This window comes from Periophthalmus magnuspinnatus, chromosome 8, assembly GCF_009829125.3.
Source record: "Periophthalmus magnuspinnatus isolate fPerMag1 chromosome 8, fPerMag1.2.pri, whole genome shotgun sequence".
Taxonomy (NCBI): Eukaryota; Metazoa; Chordata; class Actinopteri; order Gobiiformes; family Gobiidae; genus Periophthalmus; species Periophthalmus magnuspinnatus.
In genome coordinates this window covers 2,397,696-2,422,606 of record NC_047133.1, presented here as the reverse complement: position 1 = coordinate 2,422,606, position 24,911 = coordinate 2,397,696, and the positions used below count along the sequence as shown (strand labels likewise).

The window sequence follows — 24,911 nt, the reverse complement described above, 5'->3', positions numbered from 1 at the left end:
AACCGGGATTAAACCAGGACTAAACCGGGACTAAACCGGGATTAAACCAGGACTAAACCAGAACTAAACCAGGACTAAACCGGGACTAAACCAGAACTTAACCAGGATTAAACCAGGACTAAACCAGGACTAAACCAGGATTAAACCAGGACTAAACCGGGACTAAACCAGAACTAAACCAGGATTAAACCAGGACTAAACCGGGACTAAACCAGGATTAAACCAGGACTAAACCGGGACTAAACCGGGATTAAACCAGGACTAAACCAGAACTAAACCAGGACTAAACCGGGACTAAACCAGAACTTAACCAGGATTAAACCAGGACTAAACCAGGACTAAACCAGGATTAAACCAGGACTAAACCGGGACTAAACCAGAACTAAACCAGGATTAAACCAGGACTAAACCGGGACTAAACCAGGATTAAACCAGGACTAAACCGGGACTAAACTGGGATTAAACCAGGACTAAACCAGGACTAAACCAGAACTAAACCAGGATTAAACCAGGACTAAACCAGGACTAAACCGGGACTAAACCAGGACTAAACCGGGACTAAACCAGAACTAAACCAGGATTAAACCAGGACTAAACTAGGACCAAACCAGGACCAAACCAGGACTAAACCAGAACTAAACCAGGACTAAACCAGGACTAAACCGGGACTAAACCAGAACTAAACCGGGACTAAACCGGGATTAAACCAGGACTAAAATAAAAATTAAACCAGGACTAAACCAGAACTAAACCAGGATTAAACCAGGACTAAACCGGGACTAAATCAGGATTAAACCGGGACTAAACCGGGACTAAACTAGGACTAAACCAGGACTAAACCAGGACCAAACCAGGACCAAACCAGGACCAAACCAGGACCAAACCAGGACTAAACCAGGATTAAACCAGGACTAAACCAGGATTAAACCAGGATTAAACCGGGACTAAACCGGGATTAAACCAGGACCAAACCAGGACTAAACCAGAACTAAACCAGGACTAAACCAGGACTAAACCAGGACTAAACCAGGACTAAACCAGAACTAAACCAGGACTAAACCAGGACTAAACCGGGACTAAACCAGGACTAAACCAGGACTAAACCAGGACTAAACCAGGACTAAACCAGGACTAAACCAGAACTAAACCAGGACTAAACCAGGACTAAACCGGGACTAAACCAGGACTAAACCGGGACTAAACCAGGACTAAACCAGGACTAAACCAGGACTAAACATGTTGAATCAGTGTTTTGTTCAGTTTAAACTTGTCTCACTTCTTGTGACTCAGGCCTCGACTTTGACGATGTTTAAATCCAGACTCAAACTGTTCTGTTTATCTGTGAATGTGACTGAAAGGGGTTTATTCTGCACTTTTCTCCTTTAGTGTTAATTTTTATGATGATTATTTGTGATTATTTATGTTTTGATTTGTTGTGTTGTGATTTTAAAGTCTTTCTTGTTCTGTAAAACACTTTGAATTACCTTGTGGATGAATTGTGCTGTACAAATAAACCTGCCTTGTCTTGGGTTTGGGGTTAAAGGTTAAAGTTCAGACACTATTATTCTTTTAATACATACGTGTGTGTTTGTGTGAATGACCCATTAGCGAAAGAAAATGTTACGTTTTTTGCCAAATATTAGCTGTTTTTTGAAGATTTTGCTTATTTATTTCAGTTTTTACCCATGAATCAGCTGCTCACCCAGTGCCAGTTGACCGTTCACAGTCGTTTTCGCCGCCTTCGCCGCTCCCTCCGCCCCCGGCTCTCTGCCCCCCCCTGCAGGCTGAGCGCGTGCACCGCTCCCGGCCGCGTGCGCCCCCCTCAGCCTCTCGATCAGGTCGCTCTTGGTGCCCGACACGGGGAGGCCTCTCAGCTTCAGCTCGGCCTTGAGTTCAGCGACCTGACAGGACACAAAGTGGAGAGAGATTGAAAGAGAAGGAGTGAATGGGAGTGCAGAGGTGAGGATAACGTGAGAAGAGGGGAGAAAAGAATCATGGGAAACGCTGGAGAAAACTGTAAGACTGAGCCATCAATCACTGTCATGGAAGTACTTTTCACTGACGACAGCTTTCTTCAAAAACATCCAGTCTGGTTTATTTATACGCTGCTGCATTTGACGAGTTTATAGGTAAATCTTACGGGGGAATATCAGTTATATATTCTATTTATTCTATCTTTCTATTGTATTATTTCTCACATTTTAAAATATCTCAGCTTGCAATAGTGTTTTCACAATTTCAGTTTATTTATTTTACCCTCTGGTCTTAAAATAGTTCTGATAAAACGTTTTTCCAGGTCAAATTTTATCCAGTTATGTGTTTTTTTCCATGTTGATACTCGCTCTTTTATCAGTTTTAGTATCGATTAGTGTCTGATATTCAATACTTTTGTCAAAACTACCTTGTAATATATTCACTTTTATGAAATCTTTCTTGGATTAACATCAGTGATTAAGTTTGTAATGAAGTGATTGCTGTTTTCCGTATGTTTCCGTGTTGTATATCAAACCCTCAGACCTTCAGTTCCTCCAGGTTCGGGGGGAGACTCGCTGACTTCTCTTCAGCTTTGACACTTGTGGCCAAAGGAGCATCAGGTAAAACTGGAGTGGACTTGAGCTGCTCCTGGTCTGTTGGTCTGTGAAGAAAACACAAATATATTTCATTACAAGTGTGTCCAGGATCTGCGGCTTCTGAAACACAGACAGATCTACATCATCAGACTCTGCCAAGTGATGATCCACTTCTCCTAAAGCCCCACGTCCTGCGTCTGGATCATTTACCAAAGATGCACCTGTGGATCCTTCAGCACCTCAGAGCGCTTAAAATGGTCCACAATGCACTGCAACTTTATTTTTACGAACTTTACTGAAGCAGTAAAATGAATTTGAATAAAATGACAGCCAAAAAAATAAATAAAAAATACAGTTTTAGCCTCGTCACTGCAGATCACACTTTTATCAGATCCACTGACTCAAAATCAGGACAAATGCAGCAAAGAGAAACAAATGTTTTTCAAAAGGAGATAAAATGATCAAAGATGTTTTAGGCTGAGCATCTGTTTATTTAAAGCTCAGATTAAATAAATTGATAAGATTCACTTGTTCTTCATTATTCACACGAGTCACATAAAGACACTTCTGAATACTTTTCATTTGCATTATTTTTGATTAAAATGTTTGATCGTGTCACGTGTCTCGCTCCAGGAGAACAGGACATTTGGTTCTGCTGCAGAGGAGCCGACTCTGAATGATTTACTGGTGTGGATGTTTGTCTTACAGGTGTGGGTGGGTGTGGTTGGGTTGGGTGTGGGTGTTTGTCTCACAGGTGTGGTTGGGTGTGGGTGTTTGTCTTACAGGTGTGGTTGGGTGTGGGTGTTTGTCTTACAGGTGTGGTTGGGTGTGGTTGGGTGTGGGTGTTTGTCTCACAGGTGTGGTTGGGTGTGGGTGTTTGTCTCACAGGTGTGGTTGGGTGTGGGTGTTTGTCTCACAGGTGTGGTTGGGTGTGGGTGGGTGTGGTTGGGTGTGAGTGTTTGTCTCACAGGTGTGGTTGGGTGTGGGTGTTTGTCTTACAGGTGTGGGTGGGTGTGGGTGTGGGTGTTTGTCTTACAGGTGTGGTTGGGTGTGGGTGGGTGTTTGTCTTACAGGTGTGGTTGGGTGTGGTTGGGTGTGAGTGTTTGTCTCACAGGTGTGGTTGGGTGTGGGTGTTTGTCTTACAGGTGTGGTTGGGTGTGGGTGGGTGTGGTTGGGTGTGGGTGTTTGTCTTACAGGTGTGGGTGGGTGTGGGTGTGGATGTTTGTCTTACAGGTGTGGTTGGGTGTGGGTGTGGATGTTTGTCTTACGGGTGTGGTTGGGTGTGGTTGGGTGTGGTTGGGTGTGGGTGTTTGTCTTACGGGTGTGGTTGGGTGTGGGTGGAGCTCTGCTGTCTTTGCTGTTGACTGAGGATCTGCAGGTGGAGGAAAAGCTGCTGCTGTTGGAGCAGTTTGGCGTAAGACGAGTCGAGTTTAGGAGGAGCCTCTTTCTCCCCCTTGTGGTCTGGAGGGACATACTCATGATACTTGAGCTTTTTCATCTGAGGAAAAATGAACAAAAGGCTCAGGGCAGGACAGAAGATCAACGTTTTATTTTTTAATCGTTCACTGTGTTTTATTACACACCATTTTGCAAGAACAAGACGGCACAGATTAAGTAAAAATACTTCAAGAAATGTGTATAATTTATTTATTGCAGTTTATCTGAGCACGTCGTGTCTAAATCAAACACTAAGAATCTGTGGACAAGCCCCATTCATTTAATAACATGAAGCAAATGCACCGTCAAGGCTGCATTTATTCATTTGTAAATTTGGTTTTTTTTTAAAGATCCTCTCATTATTTCAATAAAAAAAATATTCAAACTGCTGCTAATAATCTTATTTTAAAGCTACAGTTCTCACATTTCACTGTGTCTGTGTCTGTCGGAATAGAAACGATTTATTTTTACTAAATCAAAGAAACTAAAAAGCTCAAATATGTTTTTTCTGAACTAAAAGAGCGTACGTTCTAATTGCAGACAGTACCTTTGGCTTATCGTCTTTGGTTTTCTTGTGTTTTTGGACGCAGTGCTCAGAGTTTATCTTCTGCTTGTTCTGTAAAAGGTCAAAGTTCATGCCTCACGCTGCACATTATTTATAAAAACATTCAAATACCTCAGGAGTCGTCCCGTGGGCAGACGTGGACACCGGGGCGGGCGGCTTTAGAGGCGAGACGCTACGATCCTGTTTAGAAAGTAACATTAGAAAAACAATAATGAGAAATTAGCCCGAACCCGACGTCTCACCTGCAGACGACAGGGGGCGACGGTGAGCGTGAGCGTCCCACACGGCAGAGGAGAGTCCACGCTGTCCACACTGTCCTCTTCGGCGGAGGAGAGCTCGTCTGACGCCTTGGAAAACTCTGGAACTAAAAAGAAAAAGTGATTAACCCCCTGATGCGTAAATCATGAAGTGTTTTTATTCTTCTCAGGACATGAAAAAACATCGTAAACTGCCTGTAAAAATGAATTAACTTGTGTTCGATTGTAAATATACAAACACGTGTTTCTTTTTACGCTTTGAAAAACATTTAAACAATTTTTGGGGGATGTCAACACTGTTTAGGTGCAATGTTTAGTCCCGAATAAGAAAACCAGAGGAAATTTACTTGCAGTTGCACCGACTGACCACTGAATTGACCTCAATGGAGTGTGGCAGCAGAGAGCACTCTAGAGGCTGATATGCAGCTCCATCCACACAAACCAATGCATTAAAGAGAAAGTTATGTTTTAGTAGCTGTCCACTGCAGTGACCGCTGAGCACCAGAGGGTTAAAGACGCATCATTTCAAGCTTTTAGACTTTAGAAAATCATTGGTTTATATTTTCCAGTGGGTTATTAATAAGAAGTTTGAGTTAAAGTTCGAAATTTGAGCATAATTTTGAGAAATATCTGAGTTTTTAGTCAAAGTTAATGGTTTTTGATGACAATATTTGACTTTTCTGACTTTTTAACCATGCATAGTTGTCTTCTTTTCATATACACTTTTTAATATTCACTTTTCTCATTCTCATTCTCAAACTTTCTCCGCCCACAGTTTAGAGGAGGACGGTGGATTATTTTATTGCAGATTGATCTATGTGTGTATATAATTTGGTATATACTGTATAATATGCTAAATGCTAAAGAAAATGGCAAAAATGCATGTAAACCCACTCATGAAAGATTCCCTAAACCACATGTGTCAAACTCAAGGCCTGGGGGCCAAATGCGGCCCGCCACATCATTTTATGTGGTCCGCGAGAAGATAAATTAAAAGGCATGACTGTCATTTTAAAATAAGTCTCTGCTGCTTTAATCTTTGCACTGATGATAAACTAATGAGACTTTCCCAGCAAGTGGAACTGAGAAATATTTGCAAATAATCATCACAAAATGTTCATGAAGAGGAAAACTGTCGGCGTGAAGAAAGTTGGAAGGAAGAAAGGTGAAGGTGAATACAAGTTTGTGCTTTGAGGAGAAAAACCTGTGTGTTTTTTGTGTTATGAGGCGCAGTCGGTACAGTCCACGTCGACATTTTGACACCAAACACGGAGCTAAGTGTGAAAAAGTGAGTCTGCGAGAAAAACAACAAACTGTCCAATAATTAAAAGGCTGTAAAAGTCTGTATTTGAAGCAGAGCTGAAGGTCTGTGAGCAGGTGTGTCCCGACCAGATACACACTTTAAAAAATGTCAGTTTATCACAGAAACCGTTATTTAACAAGTTAGAAAGGAATTACATTTATTTTACATGACATTCAGTTACATTTAGTGACATTTACTCTGCTGCACAGTCACATCTGGCCCTTGATGGTGGCCATTTTGCTGATGTGGCCCTCTGTGAAAATGAGTTTGACGCCCCTGATCTAAACTAATATTCAAATGTTTATTAACAAATTATACATTTAAACTCAACAAAGTACAGTTATAGTCGTCCCTCACTATAACTCGCTTCATCTTTCATGGTCTTGCTGTTTTGTAGATATTTTTAGTGCAATTTTTCATGCTTTTTTAACATTGTATGTGCGTTGTGTTCTGCGTCCTGATTGGCTGTTGGACTGTAGACCATTGTCCATCAGTCTCCTCCGTGCCGTGTCTCCTGTCCAGTACAGAATGTGTTCAGACAAATTTACATAAACGTTGGATCTCAGTGTGACTCTGAAGTGCTGTACGTTTGCAATTTGTTTTCTCCCCGACAAAACCCACGACGTCGATGAAACGTTCTGCACCGACAAAGACGCCGACGAAGGTTTGAACTTTGAGAGAGTTTAAACGAGAGAGAAATGTGAGAAAATGTTAACGCCTGTGTGAGAAAAGTGTATAAAGTGTGTGGTGAGGGGTTTTACAGACAAAAACAGAGAGAATAATGTAAAAAATAAAGCTGATACTTCGCGGATTTCACCTATTGCGGATTATTTTTAGAACGTGACCCCCGCGATAAACGAGGGACCACTATATTCAAATGTTTATTAGCGAATTATACATTTAAACATCTTTGCAGTCGCATCATTGCAGCTTGTGACCGTGAAAGAAACTTGTGTAACAGTAAAAAAACAGTCAACTAAGTCCGTTTTTTATGGTCAGATTGTGCTGAAACAAAACTCTAACTTGAACAACAGCGCTTCAGACAGAGCAGTGCCTCCAGTTAGCATCACCCCTCCCGCACATGTTGATATTTTAGAACGTTAACAACTCCGTGATAACAGGACGACGTGATAAAAACGATCAAACTCGCGAAATATGACCGTATACTGAAGCGTTTGTGAGACGTCTGAGCTCCGCGAGGCTCGTGACGTCCCATGAGCCTTTGCCTGAACGCATCATCACGTCATTATCGCGGATTCGTGGAGTCCAGCCACCTGCCAGACTCCCAAACGCAGCAGCACATTATTCTCACACTTTATTGAATAACTGTAACTGCCGTGGGCCGTTCGTTTAGCATTTTACCGTCTAATGAAATAACACGGTGCAGAAATGGCGTTTTGTTCGCGCGTCGATCGGTTTGACTCCAGGTCCCGCCGCTGTTACGGTAAATATCTGTAATTTGGTTTTGTTTATTGTCTTGCGCTGACAGAGAAGGATCTGCTAATGACATTTTAGCGTGTTACGAGGGGCGCTTCTGGGCGATCGCGCGTCAATCAAACAGCTGGACTCGGAAACTGAGACGTGACGACGCAACGTTTGACTCGGCGCGACGATTTAGAACGCAAAAGGAACAGGAAAAAACTCAACACGTTTAGCAAATATGTGCGTGAAGGCTAGAGTTTTACAGTTAGCCATGAAGATGTTGTAGATTTTATGCTTTTCCTCAGCTCGGATTTATAACGGGCGAGTTTTTTTCTGTGAAGATTGTGACTGGAATTATGTTTTTTTTCTTTGCGACTGGATATTTGTTTACATTTTACAATTTGTGCCCAATTTTCTTCACTTAATTAAGCAAAATGTGTCCTGCTCTAGCACAGATATGTTGTAAAAGCAGCTGCTGAGGTCACATTTGACACATTATGACTTCTCAACTTATTATATTTGTATTTACAATTGAAATCAGAAGTTTACATTCAATATATTAAAAGACACGTACACACTGTGGGTTGTGAGAGCCTAAGACGTACGTGCGTATGTGTCTTTTTATACATTTAAACATTCACAGAAGATGAGCTGATGATTAAATTTCGAAAGAAAAGGCCAAAAGTCTAAAGCAGACAATTGAAGAAGCTAATTCCCCGCGCTCTGTTCATGTCGCTCACATAAATATCTCTCAAGATCCCAGTTTGCCTCGTGTTTTTGTGCTGTTTTCTCGCTCCCTTCTGTGTCAGAGCCTGGAGCTGGGCGGAGATTCTGGCTCCTCCCACACACACCTGTGACTAATCACTAATCAAGCTGCACCTGAGGAGAACAAAGGGACCGTGGACCTGACGCTCTGCTTGGCTCAGTCTCATGTTTTTGCGTTTTATCACTCATTTCTATGTCGGATGTTTTTGCTCCCTGGACCCGCTCAGCTCCTCTGTCTCCGACCCAGCTCTCCACGACCTGCTCCCCTCGTCTCTGACCCCCGCTGCCCACGCTCTACTCCTGGACGACCCAAACTACACAACGATCTGATCTGATTTTGGATGTAGTAGAGTAGAACTAGATCTTGTCAAAGAATTCAAGTATTTAGGTTTGACTTTGGAATCTGACTTTGACATTCAAGAAACGCATAAAACAAATGACAAACACAATCGATTTTAATGTGCGAAATTTTAGACATGTAAGGCCTTTTATGACACAGCACGCAGCTAAACTTTTTTTTACATTCAATGATTTTTTTCTCATTTTGAATTTTGAACGACACAAAAACCAATGGAGTCCCTCTTTTAAAAAAGCCATAAAAATCTTTGACAAAAAACCCAGCCCCTTTCACCATTGTATTGTTTTAGAAAAATATAACTGGTTGAATTTTGATAGTTTTATACAGTTTAAAAATGCTTCTTTTATATTTAAAGTTCTACACGGACTTGCTCCTCCTCCGCTGAAAGACTTTATCAAATTAAAGACAGTGACTGGGACGGAAACCAGGGCCACATCTCGAGGAGACTGATGTACCACACAGACGCACTAAATGTGGAAAAACTGTGCTCTCTGTTAAAGGGACTCGTATTTGGAATAGTCTTGGAATGTCTTGGAATGTTCATCTCTGTCCACATTCAAACTGCACCTTAAACTGTGGCTGAAGGAAAACCAGGTCTGTGAGCACTTTTATCTGCTTTTATTGTATTTTTGTAATGTCTATGTTGTATTTGTTGTCTGTGTACCTGCCTAGGAACAACAGATGGAAATTAGTATTTTTTTGCTATAATCTGTCATATTTACACTGTGTTTACAGATGTTCATTAATCCCTATAAAATAAATAAATCTACCTTAATTTGCACATTTACAAACTGTAAAATAAACACTGTTAAACTGTTTCCCCGAGTTCTGTCTCTTTGGTCCCTGTCAGCCGTTACAACATTATCCTTTACTTATTATATAAATGTGGCGTTTCACTGTTTTATCCTGACATGCCGCGTCCTTTAGAGTAAAAGCTAATGTAACAGGTGATTTGGAGTCACACAGAGCTGCCCTCACCTCCGCCCGACTCAAAAACAAACAGCAGTGGCAGTAATACAAATTTATAGTAGTTTTGTGTCCGATTCTGGGCCCCTAAAACCCCGGAAAACGGACCCCTTTGTCCCCCCCGTTGACTCCCCTGTGGATAAGTAGTTTTTTTCTGCACATTCTGGTGATATTCTGGAGATTATCTTTGTTAGCGATTATCACAATTATATAAAATGTCCTAAAAAAAACCCAAATGTAGTCGTTTGAGAAGGATATTTAGTCTGCTGTACACACGTGAGCCCTGTTTCTAATAAAACTTTACACATATTATTTTAAATGTAAACGTACAGGCTCTTGGGGGCCCCCTGGTGGCCTCGGGGCCCTTAGCAGCTGCGCAATCTGCTGATAGTCTGAACCGGCCCTGGTTGAGGTCAAAATGAGCCAGCTGTGTGCTTCTAATTATAAAGCGTATCATAGCAGGAAGTGTATTGTTAGCCTGCTAGTTGCCGGGAATGTGACCAGAAGTGAAGAAGTGGCTTGGATGAGCAGCAAAACGTCTTCACTAATACAACTTTTTGTCCAGTTGACAGGTTTTACTTCGACTTTTTACTATGTTATCAGACCTGGACGACTACACAAAGAATGACCACTTTTGTAAGACTGTTTTTCCCGTTTTGTAAGACCGTAAAAGTCATTTGATTTTTTGTCATCTGGCCTGGATAAATAATGGTTTGCGTTGCACAGACACACATCTTCTATCGTGTTCACAAATTCTGAACGCGTACATAGAAGTTAAGCTAAAAAAAGACACTTATTTAGTTCGTTAAAGGGCAATCTAAACACAGACGGTAATAATGAAAAAGGTCAAATCGGGGGTCATTTAATCTATAGCGTCACCCGCAACGCACGACAAATATGCGTGTGTTTTTTTACGAGACGCTGCCCCTTTAACGAGTCTAAATGAGCCTGTAATTGTCCTAATGGGAGATAATTGCTTTCATTAACACGGCGATCATCAGCGGCTGCAGACAGAGAAGGAGGAGACGTCTTCGGTTCCTGTCTGTCAAGCGTGCGCACGGAGACATCTATAATTTAGTTGACCCCGTTCTGAACTTCGGGAACATCAATTTGTAGCAGGTGCGACGTGGCGGGAGAAGTTTTGGGAAACAGCGTTAGTGCGTGGGACCCAGCTGAGAGGAGATATTAGAGTATTCATGAACGCAGAGGCGGGGGAGGGCAGGGCGGGCTGTCGGGGCAATTATCGCACGGGTTGTCGGGGTTTCTTTTCACACACCGCCCTCCGTAAAAACAGATTAAATATATTACGCCGTAAACGTGATACTGTCAAAGTAACAGCTGTGGACAAAAGCGGACGGGTAAAAAGTTCCAGGTGTCAGTTTACGCTATTGTTTCTGCGCTAAAAAGATCGGTTGTTGCTGTATTGTTCGTGTCTCCGCCTACGTTTCCTGCCCCCGCCCACTCCAGGAAGTACTGACAAACCAGAAAATCCAAAATTTTAAAGTTTAATTTACGTTTCAGTAAATAAATTTCATGTTACAAGCGCTGTACTGGATTTTTCCTGTCTTAAAAACATGGAAAACTGAACATTTTTAAACGGTTTGCAGTGGTTTAAAGAAACGTTTGCTCTCATTTAGCCAACTTTATGAATTAACAGCATCTTAATTATTCAGATAGATGAGTTTATAAGCACATTTCACAACCTAAAGCTAACGACAAGCATGCTAACTGCACTTTTCCATATACTCAGACCATAAAACTATTTCTAATTGGATGCAGATAGAACACAGCGGAATTATTTTGATCTTAAAAGCTGATTTACAATATATTAGTGGTAGATTTTCCTCAAACGTGTGTGGAGAAGCTGGATGATGTCGACAAAGCAGGAGGCAGACTCAGAAAAACTCCCAGGTACCAGCATTTACTGCAGGTCACCACGGAAAAATAAAACTTACTTACAAAAATGAACAGCGCTCAACTGAAGCTAAATCTACAGAAATGAAGAAACTAAAGAAGCTGCACATACACCTGGTTACACTGCTTCTCCTGAAAGACTGACACCGCTTAAATGTATTATTATTTATTTATTTCAGGGACAGTGCATATTAAGACGGCTATTTTTCATCTGTGGTCCCTCGACAGATGTTCGGTGTCACTTCTACATAACAGAAAATCACATTACAAAGTTAAAATTCATCATTCTGAAAAGTCCATTACTTCAACTCAATTACAAACATTCACCCGCGATCAATAACCAGTCAATTACAGATATTCACTCTCACTCAATAACTTAAACATAATAATAGCAGCTTATGGTCAATAGGCCAGTGTCCAGCAGGGGGCAGCGAGAGGTGGATGTCTTAATGTTGACAATGTCTCTGAGCCTTTGTTTTAACTGTACTTTAAATGAAGTGCATGTGTGGAGGTTTCTGATGGTTGTGACATTCCAGTATTGAGCAGCTCTAACAGAAAAGGTAGTTTGACCGAACAGACTTTTCCGGAGGGGGATGATACAGTCCCAGTAAAGTACAGAGTGTTAATAAACTGTTTGAGTGGAGAAGAAGACAAACCGTGGATGACTTTATACAACAGACACAGATGAGCATATTTAATCACGTTTTCCCAGCTGAGTAGGTTGTGTTTTTGTAGTATTGGACAGTCGTGGTGTGAACGTGGTTTACAGTCCAGAGTCTTTAAGGTGCATTTGGACAGAGTGTGAGTAGGTTTGAGGGCTGTGGTAGTCGTGTGAGACCAGACGGTTACTGATGGTTTTGGAAGTGGGACTCGAATGAAAGTTTTGGATCGAGAATAACGCCAAGATATTTGTATTCTCTCTCCACCTGAAGCCGTTGGCCTGACACAAACGCATCAGGATCAACAGTAGATTTACAGGGGGACTTTAATAGCAGTAATATTGAACTATCCCCTGTCACTTCACCGTTTTGCCTCTTTTAAATCCCTGGTTTTTAACTGTAGAAAACCATTTCCACTGACAATAGCCCTTATATATACCCTTATAATCCACTTACCTCACTCTGCACTTCCCATAAAAACATTCTGGTTACTGGTGACTTCAATATCCACATGGACTCCGATAACTGCCACCAATTTTAAAGAAATCCTGGACTGTTTAAATCTGGACCAACATGTCACCTGCCCCACACATAAAAGGCGGGGTCACACTCCAGACCTCGTAATAACCGACTCCCTCCCTGTCACTGGATTACAGGTGTATGACGTTGGTGTCTCTGACCACTTGGCCGTCACCTTCACCATCCTATGTGCCCTGTCCCACCACCAAACCGACCCGACAAATCACCTTCAGGAACATTAAAAACATTAAAAACTCCACTTCCTTCTGCCAACAGCTCCCAGTTTCTCCCTCCCATCCTCACTCATCAACCGACGACTTAACGGATTTTTACAACGCTAACCTTGCCTCCATCCTGGACTCCCTTGCTCCATCAAGAACCCGGACTGTAAATTTCACCCGCTCTGCCCCGTGGTTCACAGAGGAGCTGAGAGAAATGAAGAGGGCGGGCCGTGTCCTGGAGCGGGCATCCATAAAATCCGGCCTGACGGTGCATCAGTCGGCCTACCGGGAACACCGCACAACGTACTGCAAAGAACTCACCAAGGCCCGGTCAGAACACAACTCCACCGGAATAAATAACAACAAAGGTAACTCAAAAAAACTATTCTCCACAATAAATCACATCCTCAATGCTCATATCCCCCCATTCCACAGCAAAACAGATTTAAACTGCAACCTTTTCACGTCAAAAATAGATAACATCCGTACTTCGTTTCCACCATTCAACAGCGCCACACTCGACCTACCCTCAACACCAGTCACAAACATACACTATCACAACGCAGCAGGAGGTCAAGAAGATCATCCATAAATCTAAACCATCCACTTGCCCACTCGATCCCCCTGCTCAAAACTCACTGCTCCTCCATCAGTCCCCTCATCACAAAAATAATCAATACCTCCCTAGAAACAGGCCGTGTCCCCAGCACCCTCAAAAACCCCTCCTCAAGAAACCCACCCTGGACCCCGAACCTCCAATATCAAACCTCCCATTTCTCGCCAAAAATCCTAGAAAAAGTCATCTCCTCCCAGCTCCACCACCACCTCAAATCCAATAACCTGTATGAAAAATTCCAATCTGGTTTCTGCCCCTCCCACGGTACAGAAACAGCCCTCATCAATGACCTGACAGCACCGTCTGGTCATGCCCAGGACACGGCTCAAGACCACGGGCGACGGAGCCTTCTCAGTGTCTGCTCCCCGTCGGTGGAACGCCCTCCCAGACCATCTCAGGGCTCCACAGACGGTGGATGCTTTTAAAAGAGGAATAAAAACTCACCTTTTTACCCTGGCCTACAGCTAAACACCGGCTATTGTTTTATTGCTCTTATATTGATTTTTAATTGTCTCCACTGTGGCACTTTGAGATTTGATGTCAAATGTAAAGTGCATTATAAATAAAATGTATTATTATTATTAACTGTAAACATGAACGCTGTAACCAATCAGTGCTATGGGCCATGGTTTGTGTGAGTTTTTCGGCGACATGTGTGATGTTGTTGCCATGAACATAAAGCACAGTATCGTCACATCTGAACTGAAATATCAGAACAAGCAGTCGAAAGGTCATTTATATAGAGAGAAAATAGTAATGGACCTAGTATTGATGCTTGTGGCACACCGGTGGAAATACTCTTCTAAACAGGAAATACCTCCTCCTGGTTTTTACCATCGACTTCATAGGTGCTGTAGGTAAAATTTTAGCTGGATCTACACAACAACTACATAGATACGAGGACCTAGATCCTTTTAACTCTTTAAGGACTGAGCACGTTATATATAGCGTAGCTCACCTAGACTTTTACTCTTTTTTTAGCCATAAAAATCATGTTACTGTTATTATGGTAATGTGCTTACATCGCCCTCGAAGACGACCAATCAGAGCGCAGGTGCCGCTGGGATTATTCCAGTCAGTTATTTAACGCGTCAAAGTTAAAATAAGGATGAATAGAGGTGTAGAATAGAGGACGTTGTGTGAAAAAAGGTAAAACTACATGCTGATACTTCCTTTAACATGATTTTATGGCTAAAAAAAGAATAAAAGTCTAGGGTTAAGTGTTAATAACATTGAAAAATTATTGGAAATGAACAAATGTGTGAATATAAACAAAATTACGGTGATATAAAAAGGACAAAGGCACACATTTGTCACAATTTGGAAAAGAAAATCAGGTACAGGGTATTTGTTTTTCCCAATATTCAATACAATCTTATTTTTTAACATATGGAATAAATATTCAGAGTCAGATAATGCGCTGAAATAATTAAAATAGTTTATACTTTTTCCACTGCTGTCCCTGAAGTAACAAAGATCAGTTTACAGAGATAATAAAACATTCAACAGCATCAATTTTACTGTTGGGATTTCACAGTAAAACAATCCAAAAACATGCTAGTCTGTTGCGCGCGGCCGCTAACACAATGCTAATGGTTTGAGCGCGGCTTTAATAATGAGGCATGAATCAAACGTGACATCTTGAAGGATGCATAATCTGCGAGCGTCTGTAACAACATCTTACGTCTCTGTAATGGCTTTGCTCAATCACTTATGTAATTGAATGCTCATAATTAGCGACGGCGACGTGCGACTGCGCGCGCTCTTCCAGCTGTTTTAAATACCAGCTGTCCAATAAAAGCGCTGCATTTGGTGTAAACGGCTGCACAAAAAAAGGATCACCACGGATGGATGCCTCGTCTCTCAGGGGCATGTTTGTACAAAAAGAATCAATCCTGGAAACGTGCGGCCCTGATTCGTTTAAAAAAGCTTCAGAGACACGCGAAAGTGTCGAGTGGATTTAACAAAATGCATTTCTTAACTCGGTTGCGGTTTTAAAAGGGAAAGTTTGTCTGTGCAGGAAAGATCATCTTTAATATGAACATTAATCAAATTCTTGTATAATCGCAGCCATTATTATTACAAACACACATATACCGTGTTTTTCGGACTATAACACACACTTTTTTGTGACTTATATTTGAAAATATGAGTTTAAAAGACAATGAGAAAGACGGAACAAAAATGCCCCTAAAAGAAAATGTTATTCAATGGATTTAGAGATTTGGAGCTTGTTTTTTCTGCTTTATTTATCTGATTAACTGTTAATATCTGACGTTAACAAACCAGACACGTGTTCAGTTCTGTCTGTGCTTCATGGAGCTGAATAAATATAAATGTGTTACGTTAGCGTGATGTCCTGATATTCAGCCTGTTGGTCCACATTTTATTATTATTATTATTAGAACTTGACTTTAAAGATAAAATGTCTGTTCTTGGTCTTGGATTTTGTAAAATAAATTTCCACAAAAATGTAACTTATAGTCCAATGCGACTTATATATGTTTTTTTTTTCTTCATTATATGTATTTTTTGGCCGGTGCAACTTCACTCCAGAAAATACGATACTTATTGTAAAATTGCAGCTACACTGGATTATTTCAACAAAGGTTAGGTTACAGGTTTTTTTAGCCTTTCTTTTGGCAACTGAGATTGTAAATAATACAATAATAAATTATAAAAGAAAGATGTATCTCTTCAGAATGTATTAAAAAATGTAAATATAATGTAAATTATTAAAAAAAAGAAAACAAAAAGAAAAATTAATTAAAAAAATAAATAAAAACATAAATAAATATATAAAAAGTTAACAAAATAAAAATTAAAACAAAAAATTAAAAGAAAATTAAAAAAAATTATAAAAATGAATGAATGAATGGGTTTGTTATTGTCAATATTGTGCCCTAAAAGCTTTATAATTCCTCAACTGCCTTCGATTCAGTCATATATATCATAGAAAAATGTGATTTCTGTGCTGTGCCAGCTCCACTCTGCTCGCTCCGTCCTTGTTATCTTAGTCTACATCATCACAGGTATAATACTCCCTACAATAGAGGCATAGTCAGACTGGGCTGGAATCGAAAAAACTATCACAGTCTTGAGTCTTGAGCGTTCATGTCTCTGGATTAGAACTACAGCCTTGTGCGTCGTCTTACAGGGTCAAATGCAGAGGACAAATGTTCATAAAGTGCATCTTAACCATAACCTTTACACTCTCGGGCTCCTTCAGTTTAGTTTACAACAGTATGATCCAGTTTAAGCGAGGACAGCTCACCTATAAAGGCCGTTTTGATGCTGCCGTGGACGGGCAGGATGTTCTTGTGGATGAGCTCCATGGGGCCGGGCCTCTGGGACAGCTTTTCGTTCAGATCATCCGCCAGACGAGCTCTTTTCTGCAGCCCGAAGTCTTCTGCTGTGCCCTCTGAAAGCGCACAAACACACACACACACACACAGGTGGACTTTATGAGCCTGTATGTCAAAACAGGACCATCGCCTGTCAGCAGGAGCGGCGTGGACAGACAGGGTCACGACGTGTCCCTCACCCTCCAAGATGTGCATTCTGATGAGCTCTGCACGCTCGGGACGCCGCTGGATCCTCCTCTTCAGGTAGTCCTCTGTCTGCGTACGACAAACACGACACACACGACACACACGACACACACAGTTGTAAAACAGGACTGTGCCAAACTAAGACACATATGCAATTAGGTCGAAATAAAAGCGTCTCAGATTTTTTCTAGTTCTCACAGACTCTTTATACTCTCTATAAATCAGGCTCCCTCAGCTCATGTGTTAAAGTGTCACGGCTCCTGTTGTGTCATATTTTTAATAATAATAATAATAATGTGTGTGTTTTTGGAGGTGACCCGGAGGCACTAGGGTCCAGCACTTTAGCAGTATTTGCACAGATTTATTGTACCTAACCGAATAAACGCTTCAGCAGAGGTTAAAACCTTTTCTGTCGTGTCCTTTGTTGCAGTCACGAGCGGCGACGTAACAAAAGCCACAGTGCGTAACTATTTTGCCTCGAAAATCGACTAAACTAAAAGCGTGTTTCATTTTTGTTGTGTTTATTGCACTGAAAAACTACACAACGCGACCGACTGTTAAGTTTATCTGTGAAAATACAGTTGGACATGTGACGGCTTGAATGTTTGCACTTCCTGTTTGCACATTTTATCAACCATCTTTGCACATTGTTTTTATTACTGACAGTAGCACAAAAAACTTATATTGCAAATTATCTGCGAATATATACGTAGCATATTGTCTATATTTTTTGTAAAGATTATGTTTCTATTTGATTATATTTTAAATGCTTCTCTTTATTTTATTATTTATCTATTTTATACTTAATTTTTATCTACTCTTGGTGTCCAGTGTGATCAGCAAAGTGAGTCTTTACTTTGCATATGACAATAAAACTTTGAATCTTTGAATCCCCACAAACCCGACTGTTATTTAGCCTGGACAAGGGCCTCTTCCTCCTCCTCTTCCTCCGCCTCTTCCTCCGCCTCTTCCTCCTCCTCTTCCTCCTCCTCGCTCTTTGGTTATGTCATGATCCCAGTCTGTCCCGCCCCTTTTTGTTCTTTTTCCCCTCCCTTCTGTGTCTGAGCCTGGAGCTGGGGCGGACATCTTGGCTCCTCCCACACACACCTGGAGCTAATCTACAATCGGCTGCACCCGGGGAGGATAAGAGGAGCCAGGACCTGACACTCGGCGCCAGATCGTCCGTGTATCTCTGTGGTGCTCGTTGCTCGGCTCAGTTCATGTTTTTGCGATTTTTTTTTTTTTACTTTGCTAAACTGGATACTTTTGCTCCTCACCAGACCCTGCTCTTCTCTACCAGTAAAGTCCGTCCCGTCTCAGACTCCGCTCCTCTCGCTCTACCCCTGTCCCACAGCAAACCTCCCGCTCCCGACTCACCGACTGATCTACCGTAAATTTTGCACTTGCATTCCTGTAAATAAACACTGTTAAACCTTTCCCTGAGTTCTGTCTTTGTGGTCCCTCCTGTCAGATGTTACGACAGGTTATAATGTTCCACAGTGGCATAAAACAAATGCGACCAGGAACCAGGGCGTGAGTCGTAGTCCCGGGGCGTGGGAGATGGAGACAGGGGCAGGACGGACAACACCAGCAGAATAGAGCAGGGTCCAGGGAGCAGGAACAGGTGAGCGGAGCGTAGTCAGAGAAGGGGCGGACAGTAACCGGCAGGGAGGAGCTGGATCAGAGGCAGGGGAGCAGGATCACTGAGGTACGCGGACAATCTGGCGCCGAGTGTCAGGTCCCGGCTCCTCTTATTCCTCCCAGGTCCCCGGGTGCGGCTGATTGGGAATCCGCTCCAGGTGTGCACGGGAGGAGACAGCTCTCCGCCCCAGCTCCACGCTCAGACACATGACCAAGACGAGGAGGGGTAACAACGGGTGACAGGACGGGCAGGATCATGACACTCCTCAATATTTGAATACACTTTATATTTATTTTTAAGCTGTAACACTGCTGGGATGTGGTAAATGGAAATAAAGTGTCAAGATCCCGGTCTGTTTGTGTTTTCTGTGCTGTCTTTCCTCCTCTCTTCGGTGTCTGGAGCTGAGAGGAGAGTCTGGCACCGCCCACTTCACACCTGCAGCCAATCAACAATCAAGCCTCGAACTCTGGAGGACAAAGTGACCAAAGATCCTCCGCCCGCTGCAAGATCGTCAGTGTATCCTCCGTCATACAGTTCTTTTTTTTGTAGTTATGATCATATTTCTCAGTTTGTGTTTCTCGTTTTTCTCCAGATCTCGTTTCCTGCACCTCAGCCTTCGACCCAGCTCCTACAACCCGCTCCTCCACCCACCATTCACGTCCTTTTGTTTGTACTAAACTCTGCTAAAACTTTACTCCGAGTCTGCGTCTTTAATCCCTCAGACATTACGACAGAAGATGACATTTTTCAGCCTTTTATCTACGCTCTGCCTCGTGTAACGCGGCCATTTTGTGTTTATCACTCACCCGTGCACGTTCGAGACTCCGTTTTTGCTCGTAGAAAGAGGCCGAACTCTTCAGAGCTGGACACAGAAAAACATGTGGAGGGTTAAAAAGCTTCCTGCGGATCACAATAGTATCAGAAATGTGTTGACCAGCCGTGAAAAACATCTCATTTAAGTCTCCTTTTTCACAAATGACAATAAAGTATTTCTTGGAAGCGAATCAGGCAGCGTCTTTAAAGCTAAATCACTGCTAATGAGAGTAAATAGTGTGAAATATTTCGCTTTGAGGGCCCCTAGTGGTTGTTGTATTTGCCCAATCTGCCATTTGCTTGAAACACCTCAGATCATACGCCAAAAATCAACCTTAATTTAACAGAAAAAAGTGTGTTTCATGTTCGTATTTCATATTTTTTGTGCATTGGAGTCTGTGCCATAGTGATCCAATTACCAGGCAGCGTTAAAAGACTCAAATATCAACTCTGGAATGAACTCCGCGGGGTTTCTGCTCCACCAGTCGTATTTTTGAGTGGGCCCGGCTATTACAAAAGACTTAAATAACACTTCTGTGACTCTGTAATTATGCAAAAGGCAGAGATTAAAGCTGCTGCAAACCTCACGGCCCCTGGGCTCCTGTGACTTTTAAATATAATGTAGAACGAGGAGGGCATCCCAGAGAAAGCCTCATTCAGGGACATTAATAACAGGTTATAATGTGGTGCTTCATTTTTGCACAACCGACGTTCGGATTTTGTTGTTTAATCGCTTAAATTAGGTAAGTTCAACAGTGACAGCAGAGGTTAGGATGAAAACTTTTAAAGATGTCGCCCGATCTAACTTTTAAAAGAGTGAAAAACTGTCCAGCAGCTGTTTAAATGTGTTTCTCCGTCACATTTTTGGAGGATTTTGAGCGTCATAATTCACTGCAATGAGCTTTTTACAACTCTGAGGCCAAACTTTACCGTCATAGTAATGCTAACAACAACTAGCATGCTAATGATGGTTTCACAGTGAATAAAACGCTCCGTAAGTGCTAGATGTGGACAGCGAACGTTGGTCTCACATACGAGCTGTTTTACATAATCAAATGAAAAAAATATCAGGTTCAAAACAACGTGTCTGAACTTTAAAGGTCCGATGTTACACAAAATGAACTAATAGGTTATAATGATGTTCCGTCCTCAAAAAACAGACCTGGAGTTGGTGTTTTTGTCTCATTCACACACGTTTGAGTAACTTTATATTCGTCTGTAACATCTCCAAAGCTCAAAATGTGCCGTTCCACCTTGTGATGTCATCAAGTGTTAGTTTTCAAGTGAACAGCTCCTTTATTTATTTATTTTTTACCTTTTAATTCAGTGCTGGAGATCGATAAAACCGGAGCTGAAATGAAGGTGTGTGGAGGTTAAAAACACGGTGGAGCACTTCCTGTATCACCACCTGATGACATCACGAGGTGGGACGGAGCGTTTGCGTGTCATGAAACAAAACACAACTATATATAACGTACGTTGAGGTCGTTTAAAAACTTGGAGGAGCACGGATCGCGGACACGGTGTTGTACTTTTTTCTCTGTCTCGCGTCGCATTTTATCTGAAGCTTTTCGTCTTTTTACGGCTGTATCCATCTGTCTAAAAAGTGTAATAAAATGTCTCTTTTTGACACTAAAATATCTCTTTTTGACAAGCAGCACTTTAGAGATTATATGAATAAATTCTACAGATAACGGCTTGACATTTGCGTCTCTGCGGCTCGTGTCTATGGACAGATGGATGGAGCAGTAACCGGAGCAAACGCAGCTCGAATGCGAGAAACAGCAGATATTGATAAAGTCCTGGAAGATTAATCGTTCTGAAGTCGCAATTTGGACGGACGCAATTAGCAAATCGCAACGGCTGCAATATCTGGAGTGTCATTATTTTCTCCACAAACAACAAAATGTCTAAACGCTGTGGTTCAGATCTGCACAGAATGTCCTTAAACACATCTGAGTCTTTAGTCTTAGCTCGAGTTTTTCAATTAATTCTTCTGGATGAGTTTAAAATGTGAACTTCTGAACACTATTATTAAAACCTGATCGTAAAGCTTTTCAGGAAAACTGCTATTCCATATTTTCCCCCCAGTCTTCCAGGGTAAAAATAAGTCATTTGTGTCAAACTGCAGCCCGTCGTCTTCTTCTTTTACAGCTGGAATTGTTGTGTAACAGGGACACACTGTGGACAAATCAAAATACAGACGCTGCAGCTCATTCGTCTGTTTGGATCATTGTCTTCAGAACCAAAAAAAAACACCAAACTATTACATGAACAGCTGAGCCAAATCCTGTCAAACGCTTCAATAATCAAGAATAAATGTTGCACTTATGTAATTTAAAATATAAATCTATCACACTTTTCCTTTAATTGTTCAAAACACTAATGTCAGAGACGACACGAGATCAAATACAATACAAAATATTTATCAAAGTTTATCAAAGAAATGAGCTCACACGTTTATTAAAATAAAATATATATATAAAACAAACACATAACCTCTTCCTCTTTCAGTTCTGTGGCAGTTTTTGCCTCACACAGGACAAACTTAAACCAGGAGGTGTTTCTTAAACTCACTGTATTTTATTTCACTGTCGGATTAAACCTGAGGCAGAGCTGGAGGTGAGGAGCCCCCGAGGGACACTCCTCTCTCACCCCTCTCTGTCCCACCCATCTCTGTCCCACCCTTCTCTCATTCCTCTCTCTCTCACCCATCTCTGTCCCACCCTTCTCTCATTCCTCTCTCTCTCACCCATCTGTCCCACCCTTCTCTCACTCACTCCTTTCTCTCTCATTTCTCTCTCACTTTCTCTCACCCCTCTCTCTCATTCCTCTCTCTGTCTCACCTCTCTCTCTCAACCCTCTCTCTTATCCCTCTCTGTGCCTCACTTCTCTTTCTCACCCCTCTCTCTCATCCCTCTCTCTGTCTCACCCCTGTCTCTCTCATCCTTCTCTCTCTCATCCCTCTCTCTCTCACTCCTCTCTGTCTCACCCCTCTCTCATCTCTCTCACTTTCTCTCTCATCCCTCTCTCTCTCACTCCTCTCTGTCTCTCTTTCCTCTCTCACCTCTGACCTAAATCTCTCTAAAACGCTCTGTCTTTCCGGTGTTTTCTCTTCCTTCAGAGCGATGATATTCCAGGTCGGAAAACGTGGGATTGGTTTTGTCTTGGATGAAAATTCCAGTTTGATGAAAATGGGACAAAGAGGCAGGTGAGACGGGAGAGAGAGGAGAGCAGCAAGTAACCTTTTAAAGATACACTGATTTAAATAGTACTTTTACTCGTACTTGAGTAATATTTCATTGAAGTATCAGTACTTTTACGTCACTAAACGTCTGGGCGACTCTTCCCACTGTAAGTTTTGCGTCTCCAGATTTTTTTTTACCAGATTTTCTTTTAATTATTTAACATTTTCTCCTTCAAACTGCATTAACTTCAAATCATAAATCAGATGTTACGCACCAACAGTTACTCTTTAAGTTACTATTATTTGAGCAGTACTTTTTTACTTCTACTTGAGTAATATTATTTTAAAGTTTACAGTTTTTCCTCCTCGTGTCCAGTAGAGTCTGTGTTTTCGTGATTTAATGCAGCTGATGCTTTTATTAAACGTCTGAGCTCAGATCTGCAGGACGGACGTCAGCGGAATCAAATTTAGATTAGAAATTTGCAACGTCGAAATTACCAAAATACTGCGGATATTGAAGTAACAACACTTGCCCTGTACAAACATAACACCACGTCTCTCTGATATATTAAACCTGTGAAGTGTCGCTGCGTGTTCTGAAATACACCACATTATTCTGAGGTTAGTTTTACAGTTTATGCTTCAGTCTTTACCCGAGTGTCCAAGAATTTTGTGTGAATTTGTGGATTTTGAAGAGAATTCCACAATAAAAACACGAAAAACGGTCGACAGAAAAATAGCAATTTGATATTTTGTCAAATTCGTGTAGCTCTAGTTGAGATAGAGTCTGTTTTTATTGTTTATAAAGTTACTGTGTGTATAAGTCTGTCCTTTACCTTTCGCGCAGGGCCGGCTCCAGCTTTCAGGGGGCCCCTAAGCTGAATGTGTCCCTGGGGCCCCCTCCTGCCACAATGACACAAAAACTACTTATTATACTTGTTATTACTACTGCTATTAATTATTTAACGTTTGCAAATGTAAATTGTAATGTCTTTTTAAATGCTTATTACCTTTTCTGATTTATAATGTTTTTATATGTTTCTTCTGTGTCTGTAGCGCGCTGAGATTTATCTGAAATGTAAAGTGCAATACAAATAAAATGGATTATTATTATTATTATTAAAAACTACCACAGTCACAAGGACAGAACGCAAGATTTTTCAACATTTTTTCTTCATTTCTGGTGGATTTTAATGTGTTCCAGTTGTGACAGTGTTTCTTACATTTACATTATGTCGGGTCCTTGCGTCGGCGTAAACACAGAGCTGCCCTCACCTCTGCCCGACTCAAAAACAAATGGATTCCGCAGTAGATATTTTACTACTATAGATATAAAACAAATGTAATTGCTTTCGAGGGATATTTACGCTGCTGTGTCTGATATATTATTTTCAATGTAAATGTTTAGGCTCTTTGGGGCCCCCTGCTGACCTCGGGGCCCTAGGCAGCTGTTCATTCTGCTTAAAGTCTGAACCGGCCCTGCTTTCAACCAATCGACTCTCAGAACAGTCATAAAAATGCTCTGTTTTAGTTTATTTTGTCCAAATAAAAGTTCCACGGTGTCATGACAATTAGCAGTTTTGTGTTAGCGCAGACAAAACAAAAACTAAACCTTATTAGTGTAATTCTACGGCAATAACCTTTATATATTTGGAGTTATGTAAGTGCAGTATAGACGCATTTGTAGATTTCACTCATTCACCATTTCATTTTAAATTGACAGATGTTACTGTACTTTTCTCGTGCTGAATCCTGAAAATCGAGCTGCGATCAGAACCCTACAGTTACATTTAGAAAGGAGATATTTTTAAACTCTGGATTGGTTCCTGTTCTATTTTGAAATGATATTCGCAGCGTGGGCGAGTGTCGGGTTCCTTACGTGGTATGATTCCCTGCCCGACCAGCTCTTCTCGGGTTCTTCTCTGCTGGAGCTTCAGCTGGAGGACTGCGCAAACACACATTATTATTTATTTATCCATTTATTTATTCATTTATTACACACTTACTGAAATAAAAAGCAGATCTATGTTAAAAAGTTGTTGTTATAGTTTGCTTTTCATTTTAAGTGTGGATTTTATATTGGCAGGTCATGAAAGGACAATAAAAATAAATAAAGTACTAAAAATCGAAAGGAAAAAAAACTGTT

At 41.4% G+C, this 24,911-nt stretch overlaps 1 protein-coding gene across 1 annotated transcript in view; it reads right to left on the bottom strand.

The window, feature by feature from the left end:
- Window positions 1-24,911, bottom strand: part of LOC117374648 (myocardin-related transcription factor A-like) — a 33,674-nt gene that overhangs the window by 4,580 nt on the left and 4,183 nt on the right. The window contains exons 2-11 of the mRNA XM_055223765.1: window positions 24,645-24,710; window positions 19,572-19,627; window positions 17,117-17,192; window positions 16,847-17,032; window positions 4,815-4,936; window positions 4,684-4,752; window positions 4,555-4,623; window positions 3,890-4,068; window positions 2,518-2,635; window positions 1,703-1,901 (exon numbers count right to left, since the gene is read on the bottom strand). Coding sequence (XP_055079740.1) covers window positions 1,703-1,901; window positions 2,518-2,635; window positions 3,890-4,068; window positions 4,555-4,623; window positions 4,684-4,752; window positions 4,815-4,936; window positions 16,847-17,032; window positions 17,117-17,192; window positions 19,572-19,627; window positions 24,645-24,710 — 1,140 coding nt within the window. The remainder of the gene's footprint in view (window positions 1-1,702; window positions 1,902-2,517; window positions 2,636-3,889; window positions 4,069-4,554; window positions 4,624-4,683; window positions 4,753-4,814; window positions 4,937-16,846; window positions 17,033-17,116; window positions 17,193-19,571; window positions 19,628-24,644; window positions 24,711-24,911) is intronic.